General features: G+C 42.7%; 1 protein-coding gene across 1 annotated transcript in view; it reads left to right on the forward strand.

Moving 5' to 3' along the window:
• lamc3 (laminin, gamma 3) overlaps window positions 1-25,311 on the forward strand; it is a 243,035-nt gene that overhangs the window by 197,136 nt on the left and 20,588 nt on the right. The window contains exons 14-20 of the mRNA XM_088356238.1: window positions 9,413-9,601; window positions 11,001-11,246; window positions 11,345-11,498; window positions 13,439-13,581; window positions 17,150-17,328; window positions 21,508-21,688; window positions 23,757-23,971. Coding sequence (XP_088212364.1) covers window positions 9,413-9,601; window positions 11,001-11,246; window positions 11,345-11,498; window positions 13,439-13,581; window positions 17,150-17,328; window positions 21,508-21,688; window positions 23,757-23,971 — 1,307 coding nt within the window. The remainder of the gene's footprint in view (window positions 1-9,412; window positions 9,602-11,000; window positions 11,247-11,344; window positions 11,499-13,438; window positions 13,582-17,149; window positions 17,329-21,507; window positions 21,689-23,756; window positions 23,972-25,311) is intronic.

Raw genomic sequence — 25,311 nt, forward strand, 5'->3', positions numbered from 1 at the left:
CACATATAGAAAAAAACCTAAACTTACTATAACACGACCGCCACCTCCCTCTTGATTCAACACACCCGGCTGAAAGTCTGTCCCCTCCTTCGTTCCGAGCAGACGAACGTCTTCTGATCCGCCGAGCGCGTTTAATATTGCATTGTTGCGAGCATTGAATAAGTAATGCCGCCATCCCGTGTCGAGATGTACGATTAAAACGGAACCGCCGGCGAATAAGGATTCCGCTTCATACAGTACACCGATTCACGTTCGCAATTAGATACTCGCCTCCGCAGCTTCCATGATTTATCATGTTCACACACCCTTCGCTGCATAATAACTCATGAAAAGAAGCATCATTAATCCGGGGGGGGGTGGTATTTTGGGACACAAACAACTCCGGGAATTAAATATGTTTCCATCTGTTTATTTTGAAAGAAAATCTCCATCTCCATCATACTTCATAGGAATGCTAATGTCCCTGACAGGGCGGTTGCTTGTCATGATTACTGATGTGATTCACCTGTGCCCGCTCATTTGGCCCGGGTTCTGATTGGCTCCCTGTCCCTACTTCAACTCAGTCCTGTCAATCCCCTGTTGTCAGTCCGTCTTCAAATCTCAGTGTATACTAGGCAAGCCTTTTTCGACCCTGACTCCCACCTGTCCCATTTTTGCTCCCGTTTTTCTCCGGCTACAACCTGTTTTGAACCTGACCACGTCTGCTCTCCCGTCCCAGCTTACGACCCCTTTTTGTTCCCGACTACGTCTACTCTCCCGTTCTGGCTTACGACTCGTTTTCGACCCCGACCACGTCCTGGCTACCGACCAGTTCTCCGTCCCTGACACCACCATAGCTCGCTACGGAAGAAATGAAATGAAATGATCTGCATTTATATAGTGCTTTTCAAGTCAAGACTTCCCAAAGCGCTTTACAGTGTGCTTCACATTTCCCAATAGCGGCCGTGCAGCCATGTAAGGCGCTAACCTGCTTATTGGGGGTATTAGGGGTTCAGTGTCTTACCCAAGGACACTTCGACATGTAACTCGGAGGAGCCGGGATTCAAACTGCGATCTCTTGATCCCGAGCGCTGTACCTCCTGAGCCACTGCCACCCACTTCCGTGTTTGGATCACAATCTGAGTACAAGAGCGACTTGCTTCCCGCGTCCAGCGAACACCGGATCGTGGGAGCAGCTCTTCCTCTTTCCTTCAATAAAACTTGTGGGAAACGCTACGCAATTGGGTCCTGTTTCCGTTCTGGTCCTGACATTGATAGCTATTTGGGTGTCGTAAGCAAAAAAGCTTTTATTTCTATACGCACACTTGTTTTGGTATTAAAGGCCGTCGTGTGAGACTCTCATCTAATTGGCCAGTGCGCAGACAAAATATAATTCAAACCAAGGAGAGTGCGCCTTTTAAAACAGTGCGCCAAATGGGTGTGGAAATACAGTACAATATCCATCCATCCATTATCTGCACCGCTTATCCTCAGTAGGGTCGCGGGAGTCCTGGAGCCCATCTCAGCTGTATTCGGGCAGTGGGCAGGGACACTTTGATCCGGTTGCCAGCCAGTCACAGGGCACACAGAGACAGACAACATACTAGCTCATTCATACCTAGGGACAATTTGGACCAGCCAATTAACCTGACATGCATGTTTTTGGAATGTGGGAGGAAACGCCTGAAAAGGAACCCACGCAAGCACGGGGAGAACATGCAAACTCCACATGGGACAGTTCGATCTCATGAGGTCAGAACTGTGCCACACATGCACTAACCACTGCGTCCCCGTGCTGCCCTACAGTACAGTAATGAGCTTTTTTATCTTAACATTGACTACCGGCAAGCGACTTATGAGATTCATCTTGTTTCTATTTTTTTTTTCTTATCTCCTCTCGAGACTGTTGTTGCTGTTTCAAGGCCATGTTGCCACAGGTTCACCATATTGGGAATGAGGCATAATCGAACATACCACTGGGAGAGGAGGGGGGCACCATGAGACTAAGCAGTTTCACCCCTTTTTTCAGGAAATTTGGTTTATTCTGCTTTTGTGTTTTTAACCATATTGGCGCATATTATGAACACTTTTAACACTTTGTTTTGGTACCCTCCAGTGCACTTTTGATGCGCGTTATGTGCCTTTGCGGGGCTACGGCCCTGCTCCCTGGCACTTGCTTCTAGGAATTTCAACCTTCCTCTTCCTTAAAGGTTTTTATTCCTTTTTTGTAGCTGTTTCTGTATTTCCCACAAGCAATTATGTCCTGGCTGGGTCCACTTTGCTTTCAAATCTGTGTCAGGGATGCAGCGCCTCTGTGTGGGGAATGGAGGGAACAGCGTTTTTCTGTTCCTTGACGTTTCAAACGAAATGGAAAAAAACATTTTAACGTTTTAAATACTCGAGATATTTAAAGTCAACAACGCAGAATACAAATCAAAGTTTTGTTGAGTTTATGGCAGTGTTAGAAAAGCAATAAAATTTTAATGATTTGAATAAAGTACGATTGGAAAGGTTGTACCGCCCACAAACGTCAGATGCTTTTACAATAATTGTACATCACACTTTTCTTTTTTTGGGGGTACATAATATTAACATTTTGGGGGATTTACATTTCCATGATTTAGCATGTTCACGTTTGTGTGTATTTAGTCGGTAGCACAACACAGATATTGTATTTAATGACACTTTCAAGTGGAAGTACAATGATGGAAACAAGATTGACTTGATGTATATGAATGCAACACAAGAATGAACGGATACCCCGAAACACTGTATTTTCTCTCTCCTTTTCTTGTTTTTTTCTTATTTTTTCCTCCTTTTTTAAGAAAATGCTTCAAAACTGTTTTCCTGTTTTCTTTCTTTTCTCTCTTTTTGTTTTCCCAGACTTTGACTTCGTTTTACTTGCTTTTTTGTTCTTTTTAGCATTTTTCTCTATTTTTCCATATCACTTTGCCTTTTTTTCTTTTCATTTCCTTTTTTTTTAGCTTTTTACTTCTTTTTCATCTTTAATGTCATTGTGTGCATAATATTACATACTATATGTTCATCTGTGGGCAGCACGGGCGGCGCAGTGGTTAGCGCGTGTGCGGCAGAGTTCTAAGGTCTTGGGAACCTCCTGTGTAGGTTCAAATCCAGCTACCGGACTTCCTGTGCGGAGTTTGTATGTTCTCCCCGTGCTTGCGTGGGTTTCCTCCGGGCACTCTGGTTTCCTCCCACATTCCAAAGACATGCATTTCAGGTGGATTGGCCGGTCCAAATTGTCCCTAGGTGTGAATGTGCGAGCGAGTTGTCTGTCCCTGTGTGCCCTGCGATTGGCTGGCAACCAGTTCAGGGTGTCCCCTGCCCACTGCCCGATGATTGCTGGGATGGGCTCCAGCACCCCCGCGACCCTACTGAGGATAAGTGGTGCAGCTAATGAGATGAGATGAGATGTTCATCTATGGATTAAAGCAACAAAAACAGTCTAAAGAGCCGCTAAAAGGCCGAAAGAGTCGGCTCTTTTTAGTGAACCGAGCCAAAAAAAGCCGGTTCTCGAAAAACTTTACTGACTTTACCTAACTTCGACATTGACTTCAAAATACAGCATTTAAAACACTCCGCCAAGGGAATCCTTTTCTTGTGCGGGGAGAAGGTCTGGGCAATGCGCAATGGGGCACGTGCGGAGTTTAGAGGCACCATTGCCAGTGACGCTTCTGATGTGGCCCCCAAACTAAAACGAGTTTGACAACCCTGGCTTGGTAAAACTACTTTTGTGGGTCTATTAACTATCATCAAATAAAACTGCCTTTTTGGCCCTAGCCTTCATCGGGCCCTGAGCAAAAATCGATTTGGGGGGGCCCTTATGATTTAATCATTTGCATACCTACTAGAACTCATTCCATGGTCTAATCCAGAGGTGGGGAATAGTTTGGAGTCAGGGGCCGCATCGCGTTCATGCTTTTAGCCAAGGGCCCGAAAAAGATCCAATTTTTTCATCTGGGAATAAATAAACATGCAGACATTTACTGTCAAGACCAGAACGGAGACAGGACCCACTTGCGTTGCGTTTCTCACATGTTTTCATTGGATTAAAGAGTTGCGCCCACGATCCGGTGAGTGCTGGACGTGGGAAGCAGGTCGCTATAAACGCGGAAGTGGATCTTCCGTGGCGAGCGATGGCGGTGTCGGGAATGGAAAAACGGGTCGGTAGCCGGGACAGGAGAGCAAAAACGTGGTCGGGATTGTAAGTGAGTCGTAAGCCAGGAAAGGAGAGTAGACGTGGTCGGGGACAAAAAGAGGTTGAAAGCCGGGGCGGGAGGGTAGACGTGGTTGGGATCAAAAACGGGTCGAAGCTAGGGGACAGATGGGAGCAAAAAACAGGACAGGTGGGAGTCAGGGTCGAAAAAGGCTTGCCTAGTGTTAACTGAGGTTCCCAGACGGACTGACAAAAGAGGACAGACAGGAGTGGGTACAAATACTGATCGGGAGCCAGTCAGAGTCCGAGGCAGTTGGTGCAAAAGGAGCGGGCACAGGGAATTCACATCGGTAATCATGACATTTACACGCTATAGTTCTGTTGAACTCGATTACTTTCATCAAATTGGTTTTATTACTCTAGTTTTAATTTTTGTACTATTTCTGTAGTAGTTTTTTTGGCAGTTTTTCCATAATAGTAAATTCTTAGTATTTCTGTAGTATATTGTTGGATTACGATAGTCGATTTTTTTGTTGCATGTCTGTAATATATTTGTAGTATTACAGTACTTCAATGATTTTGGTGCGTTTTTTTTAGAAATACTTATATTATTTTTGTCACGGCTGCCATGGCGCCCAATTGGCCCCGCCAGTTGCGGCTTGTTGACAGATTGACTTTCTGTCTATTTTTAGCTCAGCGCTCTCACGCTTCCTTTGTCAGCCCCGTCAACGAACTTCTGCCGCGCAAGACGTGGGTTTCGACTCGGTCCTGTTCCTGTTGGTATTTCCTGACCGGTATTGTTCCCGTTTATTTTGTCCTGTTTAATTTCGATTTCCAGTTTTGTTTCCGTCTATTTTTGTCCTGTTTATTATTTTCTTCAGTTTTCGTTCCCGTCTAGTTTGTCCTGTTTATTTTCGATATCCTGATTCATTATCTATCCTGTCCGGTATCTACCCCATCTGTCCGATATCAACTCGGGTAATTGGAATCGGTCTCGTCGGTCTCTGACTTCCTGTCCTTCCACGCCAGACCCCTGCCTAATGTGCATGACTCCCCATTTCCCGTAAAATAAAAGGTTTGTGTGAGAACGTCACGCGTTTGGGTCCTGATCCGGTTCTGGTTCTTGACAATTTTGTATCTTTGGACTGTTTCGGTTGTATTTTGTTGTATTTCCATAGAAAATGTTATGTATATCGGTAGATTTTCTGTAGTATTATTTTGGTAGTATTTTTGTTGTATTTTCAGAGTAGAATTTTTTGTAGTATTGCTCTAGTTGTATTTTTGCAGTTTTTCTGTTGTAATATTCCTGTAGTAGTATTTCTGCAGTAATATTCTTCTGGTAGTGTTTTGTATTATAGTATTATGAAATGGTATTTTTATAGTATTTCTGTAGACATATTTTTTTATGTACAGTATTTTGAAAGCAGTGTTTTAGTTTCTTTCGGATGTTTGTAAAATTACTGTAGTTGGGTTTTTGTAGTTATTCTGGAGTAATATTTCTGTAGTATTTTGGATCATGGTATTGTTGTATTATGTCTATACTATTTTTTCTTTTCTGAATGAAATCAAAATAATATAAGAGGCTTTTATTTTCAAGCACTGTATTTGATATCTAGTTTTGTAGTGCTTCAGTACTATTTATGTCGAGGTTTATTTGTTGTATACACACAAAATAACAATATTGGCACAAAAAAAAGTTAAGTGCTCTTTAGGGCCCCCTAGAGGGCACGGGGCCCTAAGCAGCTACTTAGTCCGCTTATGCCTTGGGCCGGCTCTGAGGCATGGCATAACAAGGTTGATGAAGCTTTTTGGGGAGCTAAACTGATACCCATGAACAACCCTTTAATAGTGACACCAAATACTGATAGATTAGATGAGATTAGATTAGATTAAACGTTATTGGTATTGCACGAGTCACAAATGCAAGGCAACAAAATACTTAAGTTGCGGCAGGGTTCAGCAGGGGGAGTGTGGATGGAGTATGTCCTTTTTGTTAGGAATTAATATTAAAATATACCGTTTACCAATTTTTTCAAATTAGTTATCTGACTCCATTAACCAACACAACCTTCATTCTTCTAACAATGCGGGCTCGTTTCTTTTTGGGGAAATATGGACAAGAGACCGGCATTACCACACGGGGGCAGATTTAATTTCTTAAACAAATTAACGAAGTGAACTCCATCGAATTAGCCGAATTAGTGTCGCTCGAGTCTCCGTCAAGCCTTCTCTCTCGATTCTCCCTCTCGATCTTCTCAAATTCTTCCGGCCCACGCCTGTTTTCGCCAGCTGGTGCGCCGGCTCCTCCCTTGGGCGGGCCAGAAAATCCCCACGTGGGCTCCACCATCATGGAGAAGAGCGTCTCGGTGTCTGAAATGGTCAAAACATCAGAGCGCTTATCAGAACAACTTCTCCAAACAATGCCTGCCTTCCTGCGTCAGAGCCCTGTTATCAAAATTCCCCAGCCAAAACATTTCGCATTTGGAACCTGAAGCTCACTCAGCGAAAATCTTCATTGCATTCAATAAATGTAACTTGTATTTAATCGTATAAAATCCTTCAATACCATACCCTATACATGATCTGGAATATTTGAGACAGATACCAATACTGATGCGTGTGGTTGGCAATGAGGGCCTAGAAAGCCTTCTCCTGGCTTGATAAATGTCTCAATCATGTGATGTCGATTACATTTTGTCCATCAATACTTATTAAATAATTCCAAATTGTATGTCAGCTTGTTTTTATTGCTTCTCCCTGGTTGCACTGCTTCCAGATGTGTGCTTTCATATTGAAGCATTTAACCAATCAAATGTCATCCATTAGCTGTTGCTAAGCTTAGAAATCTACCCAGAGGCCTCCAAAAAATTCCTAAAGGCCATGAGGCATAATATCTGTCTTTGATAAATGTATTGGTTTAGCCAATCATATTCCGAGTTGGTGTCTCAACGCCAATTAGAACCGGTCAGCGGTTTCAAGAACTATGGCTGCTCCAAGAAATAATACTGTTGTCTTCATTTGATAGCGAATGGTCAGACAACCCTATGCAAGCGGGAAAAGTCTATCTGCCCGTCGGCGCCCTCCGGAGGATGGTAGTGTGCTAGCTCCTAATATACAACCACTGTTCTGAGTACCGATACTTAGAAAAACGTGCTGGTATGGGCAGTAATACCGATCGTTCGAGTTCATGGATCCCTTAACCACTAGGATCGTAGGGGCATCCTTTCCTGTGGTGTGTATTGGGCAAGTGCAGTCTGGCAGTGCCCATCTCTCTCTAGACCTTTTGGGGTAAGGTTTTGCTCCCCCACATGAAACAGATAGTACTGGTTTCCATGGTTAGCAGTAGCAGGAGAGGCCTCCTGATCTGACTCGGATACAGCACCTTCAGGATCTGGCCGCTTTTGTTTTTTTGGTGTGAAGTATCATTGATACATTTTCTAAAATATTGTATCCGAATAACACATTTATTGTTTTATTTTTTTCAAGAATTAAGTGTTTCTGTTTCGAGACCATCCATCATAGCATCATTGTTCCTTTTTGTGTGTGCTGTGTTCATGCTCTCCATCAGACTTCGGCCATTCCCGCATATTTTCAACTCCTAGCTGACTCAAGTAGACAGGAAACCCTCAGAGGTGAATGGTAGAAGAAGTAGTGTGATACCTGACTCCATCCTTATCAACTTAGCATTTCAAAAAACAAAGCCCAAAATAAATTGGGCAGTGTGTTGGTGGGTCTGGCCAGCATGTGGTCTTCCACTGGTTTTCCTGATAATTTTCCTATCAGCCCTATAGCATGGTAAATAGGAGTGATAGAAAATTGCAGTGAAGCCCTTAAGGGAAATGCTCCACACACACACTTTGGGGCTTCAAGATGATTCAATACCTCGATTATGCCATCATGTGGAATTTTGTAAAGAATTGCAAGTGCATATTTCTGTGATTCGGGAAGGGAACTTTCAACTCTGGGGGCGTTTCTATGCTGTTTTTATGTTGAACCACACTCAAAGCTAGCGAATCATTTCCTTATTCAGTCTTGTGGTACAGCGCGCTTCGCGGGACTTTAAACGTCACAGATTACGTCATCTACACGGACCTGGACTCGAGGTTTATGTGTCACTTATTTAAAATACCGTAAACTCCGGACTATAAGCCGCTACTTTTTTCCCAAACTTTCAACCCTGCGGCTTATTCAGTGATGCGGCCAATTTATGTCATTTTTCTAACGGCCGCTAGCGGCGCTCGAGTGTTGCTACCATTAACTGCCCTGTCAAAGCTATATTATGATTATTCAAGCTTTGAAAACTCTCTCGGTGTGCCGTCTTTCTTTGTAAATATGTGTAACCCATGAATAATATGTATTTGCAACTGTATATTTTTGTATTTTTTTTTTTTTAGGACACTTATTCTGATATGTTTTGCACGGATGAACGAAAAATGAGGGGCGAAACAAACGCGGGGTGCCGAGTTTAAGTGGGGACCGCTCAAAGTGAGGGACAGACAAGGAAAGAAGAGGGGGTAAAAAGTTGGTTAAAGAAAAAGGAGTTGCGTGAGTAAATGTGTTCATCTGATATATTTTTCCCACCCTTACTTTTGGAAATATACACTTTTTTCCTTGGATTACTTTCAACGGGACCTGGACTCTGCAGGTCTGCATCAAACCTTAAGTACCGATATCATTTTCCGTTCATTTTGCCGGCTTTGATTTTTGGACTGTGGCCTTTAATGAAGGACATTTAGTTACTATCGCGGGACTTGAAGTCGGGTTTGGGTTAATTTTGTGTTTGTGTTACATGTTTAAATGTGGGCGCATGCGGCTTATATACAGGTGCGGTTTGTGTATGTACAAAATCGGTTTTCCTCTTAAAATGTGGTGGGTGCGGCTTATAATCAGGTGCGCTCCGGAATTTACGGTACTCTGCAAAGGTTCAGGGATTCGAACTGAGGAGCACTGAAGACCTCCAAAGCGCTTCATAATGTACTTCACACTTTACCCATTCACACACACACACACAGATCGATAGGCGGCATTAGGGGTTCAATGTCTTGCCCAAGGACACTTTGACGATTAACTCGGAGGAGTTGGGAATTGAACTGGCGACCTCTAAATCCATGTAGAGCCACAAGCATGACTGAAGATACCAGTATCGATAGTTGAGTTCCAATACCTTGAAGTATAGCTTGGTATCGGCCCTGTAGTGATACCCAGGTCCTCACCCATCCAAAATGTTAAGACTACTCACAGCTCTAATTCCAATTTCAGGAGAGTGCGAGTGCTCTGACTTCACTGGCGGGCTGACCTGCGAGCGATGCCTGGAGGGTTACTACGGAAATCCTTTAATCGGCATGCCGGGCGACTGCCAGCCCTGCCCTTGTCCCGGTGGAGGCGACTGCGTTCACGTAACCGAGACCGACCAAGTGGTCTGCACCGACTGCCCGGTGGGACGAACGGGTAAGCAAACCCCAATCCTCACTTGGGGTAAGATCGGGACTAAAAATCCAGCCTGTTCCAACCCAGGCCCTGTCTATTGAAGCCTGACCTAGCCCAAGCCCGACCAATTCAGTTGATTTTCAGGACTGAACCTGAAACAACCCTGAAATCTTATCTCATTTTCATCTTTTATGTGTAAGGACTCGTGAGGAGAGCTGATTTTATGATAGTTAAACAAGAGTGTTTAACACATTTGCATAGAATCTACATTGAATCTATGTAATCAGATCGATCTATCAAATTCATCTATTTAAATCTAATCTATCTAATCCATCGATCCAAATCTAATCTAAATCTGATCAAAACTACGTTGTAAACCCTTATTTGTGCATCTTCAGCCAGTGTTCTATGCTAAGTTTCATGTCAGGGCATCCACTAAATAGTGTGCCAACAAAACAAATAAGCATCTGCTTTCGCAAAGTCTTGTTTCATGGGGCTTCTAACACTCTCTGGTAGCCTTTGTACTGCAACTCCTGACCACTGGCTACTACAAGCAACCGAATCCAATCTTCTATCGGAACCAACACCTTGATTAATGCATTTTTTTATGCAACTGTTTCAACAAACCATGGCCCATCAAAGCTTGGCCATTTCCCCTTGTCTTCTATATTCCTGTGTCTGCCGAGGTTACATAACTTGACAATTTTCCATCATTGACAGATTTTTTTAAGAGTTGATGGGAAGATTTTAAGGTTGTCCGATCCAACCAACCCACTGACAAACCGTAATTTCTACGGGTTGAAAATTGGGCCATAAACCATGGCAGCAGTAAGTCCTTATAAATCTTCTGTGGAACTTCAAGAAAGAGAAAGGCAGAAAGACAAAAAAGAACAAAGTCTATGTCAAATGCGTTTTTTTTGTTTAATATCCAAGCATTTTTTTAGTACACATTTTTATAAACATGAATTTTATTTTCAAAAAGTCAATGAGAGGGAAGCCGACCCAAACATAATGACTGACATTTTAGACCTGACCCAAGCTAAAATTGGGTCTGATTTGGGCTTGGCCTTGGGCTTGGGATCTCATTTTATCTTATGTTATTGTTTGCGAAAGCAAACTTAGGCGCAGACACACAACTGAGGAACCTTTTTGGAAGGAGAAAGGGGATAAACAAAATGTGCTCCGAAAATGTTATTTTTAGTTTAGTTTCCAAACTTTGTATTGGTATACATTTTTTTAAACTAAGTCAGCGGGAGAGAAGCCCTGCTTGACCCAAACGTAATGATTGACATTCTTGGTCTGACTCGAGCTGAAATTCGGGTGGGGTTCAAACTCAGGCTCGATCTTAAGATCTTACCTCTATTCCTCGCCCGCCGTTTGCACTTAAAGTTGCAGTATGAGTCAGCTTTCCCTTCATCAGGCGCCCGCTGCCAGATATGTGACGAGGGTTACTACGGCGACCCGCTGGGGCATTCTGGGCCGACTCGGCCGTGCATCAGATGCGAGTGCAGCGGTAACGTGGACCCCAACGCAGTGGGTGTGTGCGACCGCCTAACCGGCCGCTGCCTCAAGTGCACCGGCAACACCGAAGGCGATCGCTGCCAGAACTGCCAGAGAGGTTTCTACGGAAATGCTAGCAGCGACACGCCTGGACTCAAGTGCAAACGTGAGTCGACTGTAGCTTTCGATGAAACTTGGGCCCTCAGGCAATTAAGGGTCTATTGAAAACTATAGTCCCACCAATGTTGTTCTTGTCATCTCCAGCATGCAGCTGCAACCCCGCAGGGACCTCCGGCCACGCTATGGAGTGTCACCCTGAGACCGGAAGTTGCAAGTGCCTGGACCACGTGGCCGGGCGGGACTGCAATCACTGCCACGAAGGATTTTTCAACCTCCAACACGGCGTGGGATGCGAGAGGTAACGGGATACTCAAGAACAGTGGTCTCCTACAGAGCAGTGGTCCCCAACCACCAGGCAGTGGACCTGTATCGGGCCGTGGGTCGTCCGGTACCGGGCTGCACTATTCATCTACCCTGGTCATATCCCTCGAGAGGGGTGACCGACAGCAATACAAACGCATACACAAAAACAAAGAAAGTAAAAAAGGGGAAAAGTAGCAAAAACCACACACAAAAATCTTTGGACCATGGCCAACCCAATTGCCCAAACACCCAAACAAGTTAAGCACCTCGGCACCCAAGTTGGTCATGCTTTTGTCCCTCCAGATGAAATGGGACACAAGAAAGCGGCCATGTCACTCGGGTCAAGGTGACACAACACACTGTTCTGTTCAACAGCAGGGCCCGACAGCTTTCACTGGTTTACCCCTGCCGCATCATACGGGTGCGCTGCCCATCCGTTAGAACACGTCTAAACATCCCACTATACTTTTACAACACCTCTCAACTCATTCCTATCACCAACAAGAGCTCTAGCTTCCACTACATTTAGACCCCTTTCCTGCAGTGCACTCATAACACCATCCATCCACGTCAATCGATTTCTACTACTACTCCAGTTCTGTCTCTCACAATTTCATTTCTCAATCTATCCAATCTTGTCACTCCTAATATACTCCTCAAACACTTAATCTAAAAAACATTTCATTTCCTTTTCAAATCTGCGTTCATGCTCCAAGTCTCTGCACCATACAACACAGTTGGCACAATCACACTCTCATACATACCCTTCTTAACATCCATACTCATACTCTTGATGCTCATAACTCTCCTCAGAGCACCCAAAACCTTGCTTCAAACCTTGCTACTTTATTGAATATATACGACATACTCTTGATATGGGCAGCACGGCGGCGCAGTGGTTAGCGCATGTGCGGCACAGTTCTAAAGTCTTGGGAACCTCCTGTGTGCGGAGTTTGTATGTTCTCCCCGTGCTTGCGTGGGTTTCCTCCAGGCTCTCCGGTTTCCTCCCACATTCCAAAGACATGCATTTTAGGTGGATTGGCCGGTCCAAATTGTCCCTAGGTGTGAATGAGCGAGCGAGTTGTCTGTCCCTGTGTGCCCTGTGATTGGCTGGCAACCAGTTCAGGGTGTCCCCTGCCCACTGCCCGATGATTGCTAGGATGGGCTCCAGCACCCCCGCGACCCTACTGAGGATAAGCGGTGCAGCTAATGAGAGATGAGATACTCTTGATATTTTCACTCTTTCACCCATAAACAGGGTTGGGTAGGGTTACTTTAACTGGATTACTTTCAATTACTTTTGGATGACTCCAATACCAAATATGCTAATAAAAGAAAAAAGAAACTAAATATGAATAAAATGATGACTCACAACACGTGGTAAGCTTTCTCTCCTGGCTTTGATCTCTTTGATCTCCGGCAAAACTAACATAAAATGCGACAGAAACAAAATGAAAAGAAATCCAAACAGCTTGCCAACATCATTTTTGCCGTTCCATGTATTCCGTTACTCCCCAAGCCTTTAGTAATTTTATTCATATTTAGTTTCTTTTGTCTTTTATTAGCATATTTGGTATTGGAGTCATCCAAAAGTAATTGAAAGTAATCCAGTTAAAGTAACCCTACCCAACCCTGCCCATAAATCAAATCCTCAATTTATACTTCCAAATTGAACAGCAGTTTAAGCTATCCATTAAAAATCCTGCTCTTCTCTCTCCGTATGATCTGCTTTAATGTCAGATCGCTGAAGTTTCCTTTAGTCATCGAGGAACGATAAGAAGCAAATTGAATATATCACGGTACCACGGCAATCATCAATGACAATGCAAAAATTCTATATCTGTGTTGCAATATGGGCCATGGTATAGAAAACGCTAAGGAACGTTTTGAAAAATCTGCCAGAGCTAACTTGAGCATTGTCCCGCCCACTCCCAGGTGCGGGTGTCATCCCATTGGCTCGTTGTCTGCCGCCTGCCACCCAATCACAGGAGAGTGCTCGTGCAGGGGGGGTGTGGCAGGGCGGCTGTGTGACACCTGTCGAATGGGTTTTTTTGGATTCTCGTCACGTGGATGCAAAGGTAAATACTCTTTCTTTTCCCATTATAAGGTATGCGATTGTCTAACCGAGCTGAAGCGATTGAAATAATTTAAACCCAGAAAAGAAGAGCTTTTTGAATGTTCTGAATTTAAAAAGCAATTAAATAATTGACAACGGATTCTGGGTGTAAATATAATAATTAAGACCCTGTAAAGAATAATTATATTTACTATTAGTACTAGAAATGTGTGACTTTATTGTCAATGATAACAACCTAAATACTATTCTTTACAACAAGACTAGATGTGGCACTGCAAGATAAACATATAATATTTCTGTTACTAATTGTTACATTTATGAGAATTCAAACCTTAAAATATTTTATTTTCCACCATAATCAGTAGAAAACACACAAATTAGCCTAGTTGTGGTCTCTATAGGATTGTTGGCTGTGTTCCTGGAAAACAGTAATTAGTTACTTCATTCTAAAAAGTAAGTTACCCTCCAAATTACGGACACCCAAAAGTAGAGTGTTACTCTGAGAAAAACGATCTATCTTAATAGATTAGATTACATTAAATCAATTGAGATAAGATTTGATTTATTGGTCCCCTTTGGGAAATTCCCCGACGTTACCGGGGGAAACAACAGGCATTACATTACACAAATAAAATAGCCACATTATAAAAGTAATTGGGGGAAAAATCTATACAACACACGTGTGGAAGCAGTAAACCATTCATATTTCTTGGCCTGGGCAATCTAGAAACACTTAGCCGAGACACTCCATATCCATTCAGTCTGTGGGCTTTTTGTGTAATGGTTAAGAGTTTTTTTTTTCCCCCAGGCATTCTGTTTTGCAAAGATAATTTTACCAATAAAAAAGACTCAAATTCAGCACACTTTTGCTCACATTTACCCCTTTGATTTCCTGTTAATGGATGGATGGATGGATGGATGGATGGATGGATGGATGGATGGATGGATGGATGGATGGATAGATAGATAGATAGATAGATAGATAGATAGATAGATAGATAGATAGATAGATAGATAGATAGATAGATAGATAGATAGATAGATAGATAGATAGATAGATAGATAGATAGATAGATAGATAGATAGATAGATAGATAGATAGATAGATAGATAGATAGATAGATAGATAGATAGATAGATAGATAGATAGATAGATAGATAGATAGATAGATAGATAGATGGAATTTAGTCATCCCTGTAGGGAAATTCACACTTCCAGCAGTATCCTTGTGTTAAAAAATAAAGTAATAAAATAAAAGATATAGAATACAAAAATACCCAATATAACGTGTTGATATAGAGTATTTAAATAGTACTACGGAAAATATACACTGTAATAAAAATAAGGTAATAAGCAAATGTGGGGGTGGGCTTTTACTCCCCCGGGTGGAGTTAAACAGCCTCATGGCAAGAGGAAGAAATGATCTCCTCAGTCTGTCCGTGGAACAAGACTGTGACAGCAGTCTGTCGCTGAAGCTGCTCTTCTGTTTGGAGATGAGACTGTGTAGTGGATGTGATGAATTATCCATGATTTTAAGTAATTAATATCGGAATAATTTTCCTCAACGAGCTCTGGTTGATTAATGATAGTTAGCAAATACAGCTGCAGTGGGTGCTTTGTCACTGGCGCCTGGCTTTGGCAACACCCAGCGGACACATTTGGAACTGCAAGTCGTTGTTTGACTCGTTTTTCTGCTGTGCTTCTCTCGGAATTGTCTGGCACGCCACATGAAACGAGGTGGAGGGCAACATTTGACCCAAAGGCCATGAAGTTGACATATGTGCCGTAATCCGATAAAAAAAAAACAATGCACATGTCACCTGTTCACAAATGTCACACACTTTTGCTCCTTTTTGGCGCAAAGTCTCATATCTGCAGAATTTCCCCACCCGCTTTGTTGGATATGAAACGGCCTTTTGCTCACATTTACCCCTTCGATTTCCTGTTAATTTGTTGTACCTGATTCCTTATTCCTCATTTCATTATTTTACAGTTGTACATTCGGCGAGTTTATACTATGGCAGTGTTTGAAATAATGTCTGCCCGGACGCCCAGGGCGTGCATTTTTTACGTCAGGCATACAACTTTTCAAAACGGCTTCACAGCGTGGCCGAAAACTTTTTCAAGGGAAAAAATTAAAATTAAAAACAACCGAAAGATTTTTTTTTTCAAATCAAAGGTTTACTTTATTCCGATTTCGAAATCTTCGTTCGGTTTGGAAATTGTGGTTTGTTTGGCAATTTGCATTCTCATCAGAAGACTGCAACGAATAACTTCGTGCTTCCGGACTTTCCCGAGCGTTATAAGATCGCTCGTTTGCATATCATTTAGATGCACAGATAACACAAGAAAATTGGATAAGTGGTTAGGAATCAAGCCAAAACCTCAGCCCCAGAAGAAATATTCCAAAGAAGCTAACAAAATTTATGACGCTACAAAAGGTAAACATACATTAAAAAGAATCGAGGAAAGAGGAGTTCACGTGGCTTGTAGCAGACGAGGCAACGCAAACAATGCATGAATGGAGATGAGTAAATACAGGTACATACTGATGGCAGATGGAAAACAGCGATGTCATATACATGCAATGAATGTTATAAGTAGATTTATAATAAACTTCATTTTAAAGTGTTGTTCTGTTATGGCTGGGCAGGCAACTTTTCAGAGTTGTCTGGCCTGGTGTCCGGTAACATTTTGTCATGAGTTTCAGACACTTACATTAGGGAGAATATCTACTTGAGGAGTAATTCAGCCCCTCTGTACTCTGTTTGAGACGGCACGATCGAGGATTGTATGTGACAACATAAGTGAAGCAGGAGTATAGGTACAAATAGGGGGCACTGTGATTCACGATATGTATTTGATGAGGAGCCGAAAATGCAAATACGCACCATGCAGAGTTGTTGTCCCAGGTTGTGTAACAGCTGTAAAGTTCCAAAAGTCTATTAATAACACGTTACAGTACTCGTTACCAAGAACAGTAATTTCATTCCAGGGAATTATTTGCCAATATAAAGAAAAATAAAGCCCACAGTACTGTGATTCACTTACAATGAGGGTTGGGTAGGGTTACTTTAACTTGATTACTTTCACTTACTTTTGGATTACTTCAATACCAAATATGCTAATAAAAGACAAAAGAAACTAAATAGGAATAAAATGATGACTCACAACACGTGGTAAGCTTTCTCTCCTGGCTTTGATCTCTTTGAACTCCAGCAAAACTAACATAAAATGCGACAGAAACAAAATAACAATTAATCCAAACAGCTTGCCGACATCATTTTTGCTGTTCCATGTGTTCCGTTACTCCCCAAGCCTGCACAAAATTTTAGTAATTTTATTCATATTTAGTTTATTTTGTCTTTTATTAGCATATTTGGTATTGGAGTAATCCAAAAGTAATTGAAAGTAATCAAGTTAAAGTAACCCTACCCAACCCTGCTTACAATACAGCGTGTTTTTTATTAAATCCCATCAAAGGCAGCACGTTTGTGTAAGTATAACTTCATTAAACCTCTTTTAAATCCCGCATAGTGATAAAAATTGGATGTATTTTCGTCTACAGCCTGCGACTGCGACCCCATGGGGGCCGTCTCCATGCAGTGCCACGGTAACGGTACGTGCCCCTGCCGGCCCGGCTTTTCGGGCCCCAAGTGTGACAGATGCCAGCCTAACTACTACCACCACAGAGGCACGCACCAATGTGAGGAGTGTCCCGCCTGCTATGGATTGGTGCAACAGCAGGTGGGTCAATAACCGAGGTCGCTTGTCTAGGGACGGAGAAAAATCGTTAAGGCCCGCCCCCCAGCTCTAAAAGCTAATTCAGTCGCCAAGCTGAACAATGAAAATTAAAGCAGTGAAAGGGACATCCATATACGTGCTACTGCGTATTTATTTAGGTCTATTTGTCGAAATAACAGCGACAATAAAGTCCCGTCAATTTGAGGAGTACAATTTGAAGACCCTCTAAAAGCCATTTTATTAAAATTAAAATATGGCGTCTATAAGGCCATTTACTGGGGATGTTCGATACTACATCTTTTCAGGACCAATAAAATAAATCTTGGTTTTATTTTTTGCATGGGTTACGTTCCAACAAGAACCCGTCATAGGAAAATCCGTGAGGTACAAATATTTACCGTATTCTCCAGACTATGAGGGGTACTTATATATTATTTAAACTTCTGCAAAGACACCCAGGTACTGTTTTCTTAATTTTGTACTCCTATTGGCTTAATCAGAGCATGCGTGACTTTTATTTTATGTAATTAACATCGGCATGTGTTTCCTCAATGTGCTCTGGTTGATTAATGCTAGTTAGGAAATGAGTGTTGGTAGATAGGAATGAGTGGAGAGGTGTTGTAAAAGGATAGTGGGATGTTTGTACACGTTCTAAGGGATGGGCAGGGCACCTGTATGATGCGGCAGGGGTAAACCAGTGAAAGCTGTCGGGCCCTGCTGTTGAACAACAGAGTGTGTTGTGTCACCCTGACCCGAGTGACATGGCCACTTTCTTGTGTCCCATTTCATCTGGAGGGACGAAAGCATGACCGACTTGGGTTCCTAACTTGTTTGGGTGTTTGGGTATTTGGCTTGGTCCAAAAATGTTTGTGTGTGTTTTTTTGTTTTTTTGTTTTTTTGCAATTTTTTTCCCTTTTTTATTTTCTTTGTTATTGTATGTGTTTGTCTTGCTGTCGGTCACCCCTCTTGAGGGATATGACCAAGGTAGATAGATAGATGGATGGAAGGATAGATAGCTAGATAGCTAGATAGCTAGATAGCTAGATAGATAGATAGATAGATAGATAGATAGATAGATAGATAGATAGATAGATAGATAGATAGATAGATAGATAGATAGATAGATAGATAGATAGATAGATAGATAGATAGATGGGAAATACAGCTGCAGTGGGTGCTTTGCCAGTGGCGCCTGGCTTTGGCGACACCCAGCGGACACATTTGGAACTGCAAGTCGTTGTTTGACTCGTTTTTCTGCTGTGCTTCTCTCGGAATTGTCTGGCACGCCACATGAAACGAGGTGGAGGGCAACATTTGACCCAAAGGCCATGAAGTTGACATATGTGCCGTAATCCGATAAAAAAAAAAACAATGCACATGCCACCTGTTCACAAATGTCCCACACTTTCACTCCTTTTGGTGCAAAGTCTCATATCTGCAGAATTTCCCAACCCGCTTTGTTGGATATGAAACGGCCTTTTTCTCTGCACTTATCGCCCTGTTGTTATTCATTTATTCATTGCTTCTGTCGGAATACTTCATTTACTCCTCAGGATGAATGAGAACCGATTCGCCTGCCCTTCTTGGTTTTTTTTTTTCTTCTTACTGTTATTTGTTTGTTTGTTTGTTTGACACCGAGTTATAAATCACATCGCAGTTACAGGAAGAGAATTCCAAGCTAGTTAATCTTTTATTTAGCAATCGGTGAGAAATTCTTTAAAAACAGGGAGGGAAAATGTGTATCTTTCTATTTCATCTCCAAATCTATGGTGGAAATATCGCCACTGACTCAGCATTTGTCCCAGTTATACCGAATGCGAATAAAGAAGAGACTTAAGGTAGATAAATGCAAAAAAACATTGTTCAGCCTGAGCTTATCTGTTGTAATTCATGTAAATTATGTATTCATTGCTTTTTTCATGCTAGATTTCCCACCAAGACTTGGGATAAATAGCTCTTGTGTGAGACCCTGGTGGGTGGACAGTGTAGGGGGGTCCGGAGATATGGTCTCCTGTAAGAAAATGTTCTTTATTTTAATTTTTTTATTGAGCATTCAAATACAATATACAATCTGCATGAGACAGTTACAGCTCTCTTTTTTATTTTGCCACATAAGAAGTATTCAAGGATACAAAATATTGTAAAGAATTTTAACAAGAAAAAAGAAATGAAACCAATACAAAAATACAGAATGTCAACAAACAATTATGACTTATGGAACAGAAACAAAAACAGAAAGACAACGAAACAGGTTGCCTGGACTATAATACCCCATCCCACCCCCTGACCCTCTACCCAGGGTCCCCACCCATCCTTAGAGGACTTAGACTATGAACCTAAATCGAAAATGTTGTTCATTTTAAATTCAAACCCATTGATCTAGTGAATTTTAAGAGCAAAGTCAAGAAGCTAGATCCATGATGAATGTTTGCACTGACTTCGAACAATGAAATCATAAATACATTTGTTATGAAAGGCAATGAAACAGCAAACAAGACACACCCACAAAACATGGTAAACGAGGCAGGAGTTGAATGCAAAAAAATCTGCTTCTCATCTAACTAGTGTTGGGCGGCACGGTGGATGGATGGTTGGCATGCAGAGGTTCGGGGCTCAAGTCCAACTACCGCAACCTCCCTGTGTGGAGTTTGCATGTTCTCCCCATACCTGCACGGGTTTCCTACCACATTCCAAAAACATGCTTGTCAGGTTAATTGGCCAGTTCAAATTGTTCCTAGGTGTAATTGAGCAAGAGAGTTGTCTGTCCCTGTGTGCCCTGCAACTGGCTGGCAACCAGTTCAAGGTGTACCCTGCCCACTGCCCATAGATAGCTGCGATGGCCTCCAGCACCCCCGCGACCCTACAGAGGATAAGCGGTGCAGACAATGGCTGGATGGATAACTAATGTTATTCTGATGGCGATGCTGTCTTTTATGCTGCCTTTGTGATTGTTTCTAAGACAGGATGTCGGTTCTTCAATGGTTTACAAGAGGTTATTTTAATGTGCAACTTATAAGCTATAGTTAGAGCCCGTGTCTATCAATTTTCTTTCCTGCTCTCAGGGAAATTCTGTAATTGCTTGCGATGGCAGCGTGGCGACAAGGCACTGGGCACGTTTTTTTAGTCATAGAGAGAGATGAAAAATATTCAAGAGGGGGAAAACGCAAGGCTGTACGAAGTCACATTTTACCCAGCAGTGCAAGTGGGGCAGGACAGCCACTGTGAGAACAGTCAGCGAGAGTGGCGTATTAGCCCAGTGGAGGGGCTGACTGACTAAGATTCATTCTGACTGACGTAGAGACACAGCACAAATATACATCATGGCACTTGCGATCATTTATATTACGAAAAATCTAAAAGATATTTTGATTACATCAGTCCACTATCAGCACGGCAGCGCAGAGGTTAGTGTGTGTGCGGCACAGTTCTGCGGTCATGAGATCGAACCTCCTGTGTGGAGTTTGTCTTCCCCGTGCTTGCGTGGGTTTCCTCTGGGGACTCCGGTTTCCTCCCACATTCCAAAAAACGTGCATGTCAGGTTAATTGGCTTGTCCAATTTGTCCCTCGGTGTGAATGAGCGAGCAAATTGTCCGTCCCTGTGTGCCCTGCGACTGGCTGGCAACCAGTTCAGGGTGTCCCCAGCCCACTGCCCGAAGATAGCTGGGATGGGGTCCAGCAACCCCATGACCCTACTGAGGATAAGCGGTGCAGATAATGGATAATGGATGGACAGTCCATTATCTGCACCACTTATCCTCAGTTTGGGTCGCAGGGGTGTGGAGGCCCATCCCAGCTGTTCTTAGGCAGTGGGCTGGGGACACCCTGAACTGGTCGCCTGCCAGTAGCAGGGCACACAGGGACAGAGGCTCCTTTACACATAGGGGCAATTCGGACCAGCCAATTAACTTGACATGCATGTTTTGGGAATGTGGGAGAACATGCAAAGTCCACACAGAAAAGCTGGTAGCTGGAATTAAACCCATAATCTCAGAACTGTGCCGTGGACATACTAACCAATCAGTTGCCGTGCCACAACATTTATACATATTCAAGAATATGATTATATTTTTAAAAATACAAGTTTATGAGACTGGTGGGAACAATCCAACCCTGGCAGCCTTCCAATCCATGGCAAACACTGCAAATTCTCGTCCCGAGAGCTCAATAATCGCTTTTTTTCAGGCTGAGCAACTGAAGACGCGGCTGGAGGACGCCGAAAAGCTAGTGGCTCACTTTGATTGCCGAGGCCTTCGGTCCAAGCTCGCCCGGATTCCACCCGGATACCTGAAAAACGGGATCCACGAGAACCTGCGAGACGGTGGAGCGCTGCCCAATGCACTGGAGGAGTTTTTGGCCATCCGAGGTACAACAATTGTTATAGTCGCCTTCATTTTGTTCTGGGATCTTGCTTTTTACAACATTGTTGAAAAATGCCAACAATTGCCTTTATAATAACCCTATATGTTATTGCTTGGTGCAATGCTTTGATTACATTTTGTTTATGAAGAATACTGTCCTGATGTGAGATGAGAAGCCTCAAGCTGAAGTAAAAGCATTCCTATGGTGAAAAAAGCATGACAAATGAAAGTGAGTTTAGAAGTCACCTATAGATAATAAGTAGTGCTTTTCCACCATCTTGTGGCTTCTGTAAATACAGAAAACCCCAATGACCTTTGCAGTGATTCATTGCTGCAAGTTCTGTCCCTTGCAAGTAGATGTGATGAAACATACCCTCTACAACAGTGATGGGTCGACTTTTTGTGTCATGGGCAGCATTTGTTTGAATAAAAAGAACACAGAGACGCCAAGCTTCCTGGACAAAAGCAAAGATCCTGAACAATGGCGTGCTTTTTTTTGTAAAGATAAAATTTAGGCAGGCTTCTGGCAGCACACCAGGCAAGTCAAGTCATATTTGTATATACAGCATAGGGCCCAATTACACCATCCCCTGATCTGAAACCTACATCAGGGCAAGGAAAACTCAAAAAGCCCAGGATGAAGACAATGAAAAAAACTTGAGAAGGAAACTAACATGAGGTAATCCCCCTCCCAGGCTACAGTGGATGAAAATCCAGTATGCAGCCAAGGCAGCAACGAACACGAACCTAACCGGGAGAAAAAAACAATAGGTACAGCAGGCTGGCCAGCTAGCTGACTGCTAACCGGGCTAACCTAGACCAAATGAAATGAAATGAAATTTGAAATGATCTGCATTTATATAGCGCTTTTCAAGTCAATGACTTCCCAAAGCGCTTTACTTTGTGCTTCACATTTCCCAATAGCGGCCGTGATCTGTGCAGCCATGTAAGGCGCTAACCTGCTTATTGGGGGTATTGGGGGTTCAGTGTCTTACCCAAGAACACTTCGGCATGTAACACGGACAAGCCGGGATTCGAACTTGGATCCCTTAATCCTAAAACGATCGCTCTACCTCCTGAGCTACTGCCGCCCCCAAACAAAACTCAAAGCCTTCGGGAGCCCGCACGCTAACGGGGAGCTATCTGAACAATACTATATTAATGTAAAACAAGCAGCAAGAACACAAGAGGAAAAGTCACAATCACATACCTAAAATGAGGCAAAGTCAAAAAGGGAACACACACTGTACAAGACATCAGGTAAACTTACATTTTGTTGATCAACTCGGACAAAACAGTCAGAAGTCCCACCTTGACACGGTAAGCAAAGTTCCAATGACTCCAAGCTGAAATAAGCACAATGCGGCTATGCATTCGCTGATTACTACAGTCGCCGTCTGTTTTTTCAACAGGGTGTGCCATTGTTTTGCTTCTCGTTATGGGATATAAGGTCAAACTGTCTACTTTGAAAATTAATTCCTCAAGATCCTTGTCGCATGGAATATTTTGGAACATATCTGTGCCTGATTAAAAAATATATTTTATAATATCTTTAAGAGCTATAAAAATAAATATATTTTGATTTGACTCTATTTATCTGTGGCCACCTACTGACAAGTTACAAAAGCAAAGTTACCCAATGATGGCATGTTTGTTTTGCAAAGATAAAATTGTGAAACTTTCCACAGCACATTAGACAATGTAGAGGATCTGTCCACTCTTGATTCAGTGTAAATAAAATCCTTCTTTTTCTCATTAGCTGTGGCAGTTTGTCTTGCTGTGATAAAGAGAATTAAGAATTAAGTTGTTATAATCAGTTCAAATCAAAGTGGGAAAGAGAGTATTTGCCACTCGCCTGGAGCGCACACATCACATCCGTGCTTCACCGTCATTGCAAACATGCTTGCAAATGTACGCTGTTAATATTTCATGTGGGAAGAATATACGCCGCGGAGTGAGCCTGCACGATATTACGCTCCCCCGTTCTGACCCTTTGCTCCCTTTGATTGCTTCACGGAAAACACAGCGTCTCTCACATGCAATCTGAGCGGCATCTCTCCTATTTACTCTCAGAGGCTCAGGATGCCTTCGTGCTGCAATTCTCCTCCCTGGAGGCGTCCACTGGCACCCTGGCGGCCCGCCTGAACAACCTGATGGTTGCTTTGAACTGCAGCGAAAAGAAGGAAAAAGAGACAGAAGACGTGTGTCGGGCTTTAGATGGGGTGGCGACGGTTGTCGGAGAGTCCCGGGTGCGACTGGAGCAGGCCACAAAGGACCTGGATGACATGGTGGGTGGCTTTTGTTAAGACTGTTCTGGACAACAAACCGTTATTATTTTTGCTCCATTTTAAACACTGTGGCTTTTGGGGTTGTGCGCGTTACTTTGAATTTGAGTGAATGAATGAAGTCATGTTTATTTATATAGCCCTTAATCATAAAGAGTCTCAAAGGGCTGCACAGATCAAAGACTATTGCAAACTATTATTAATAATAATAATAATAATTTCCTTGTATTGTCATTCTGTGTAACAATGTACACAGAACGAAATGTCGATTGCACCTGACCCGTTGTAGCGAGCCGATGCAGCCGCAGTGACACCATCCACTCATCTAAAACCTACATGAGGGCAAATAATACACATATTATCAACATAAAATATAGATTATTCATGTGCTATAGAGTAGAAGTGTGTTTTAAGCTTAGATTTAAACATTTCCACTGAGGTTGCAGATCTAATCTCAGGGGGAAGAGCGTTCCACAATATCAGGGCCCGAATGGAGAACGCTCTCGAACCTGCGGATCTCTTCTTTGCTCTTGGGATCACTAGTAGACCAGCCTTTTCAAAGCAAAGGCTCTGGACCGGAACATAGGGGGAAATTAAATCTGAAAGATATGAGGGAGCAAGACCATGCATGACTTTGTATACTACCAAGAGAACCTTAAAATCACATCTTAAGCTAACGGGGAGTCAATGCAGGTTAGCTAAAATCGGGGTCATGTGATCAAACTTTCTTGTCTTAGTTAAAAGCCTCGCTGCAGCATTTTGTACCAGCTGAAGGCTCTTGATTTTGGACTTTGGGAATGCATTTTAGTAATCGAGACAGGAAGAAACAAATGCGTAAATTTTCATCTCCGCATCTGACTGTGACAGCATAGGACGAATTTTAGCAATGTTGCGAAGATGGAAGAAAGCTGTTCTAGTAGTATCCTTCACGGGTGTTTTAAAGGACAGATCGGGGTCAAATAGGACACCGAAATTTTAAATGACTCACTCTGGGTGATCTTACATTTGTCATTGTTCACAGCGGTTTTAGAGAATAAGTCACGGGACTTAGATGGACCAATAACTAACATTTCGGTCTTTTCAGAGTTAAGACGCAAGAAGTTGAGTGACATCCACTCTTTTATCTCAGTGAGGCAGGCTTCCAAATTTCCACAATGTAGTGTGGCAGATTCCTCCATCGGAAGATATAGTTAAGTGTCTTCTGCCTAGCAATGGAAACTGATATTATACTTGCGAATAATATCACCTAAAGGAAGCATGTAAATGCTGAAAAGAAGCGGGCCAAGTACTGAACCCTGCGGAACACCACAGGAAACACTAAAGGGCTCAGATGTCATTTCACC

The sequence above is a fragment of the Urocampus carinirostris genome, chromosome 16 (genome assembly GCF_059441175.1).
Source record: "Urocampus carinirostris isolate Australia breed hairy pipefish chromosome 16, RoL_Ucar_1.0, whole genome shotgun sequence".
Classification (NCBI taxonomy): domain Eukaryota; kingdom Metazoa; phylum Chordata; class Actinopteri; order Syngnathiformes; family Syngnathidae; genus Urocampus; species Urocampus carinirostris.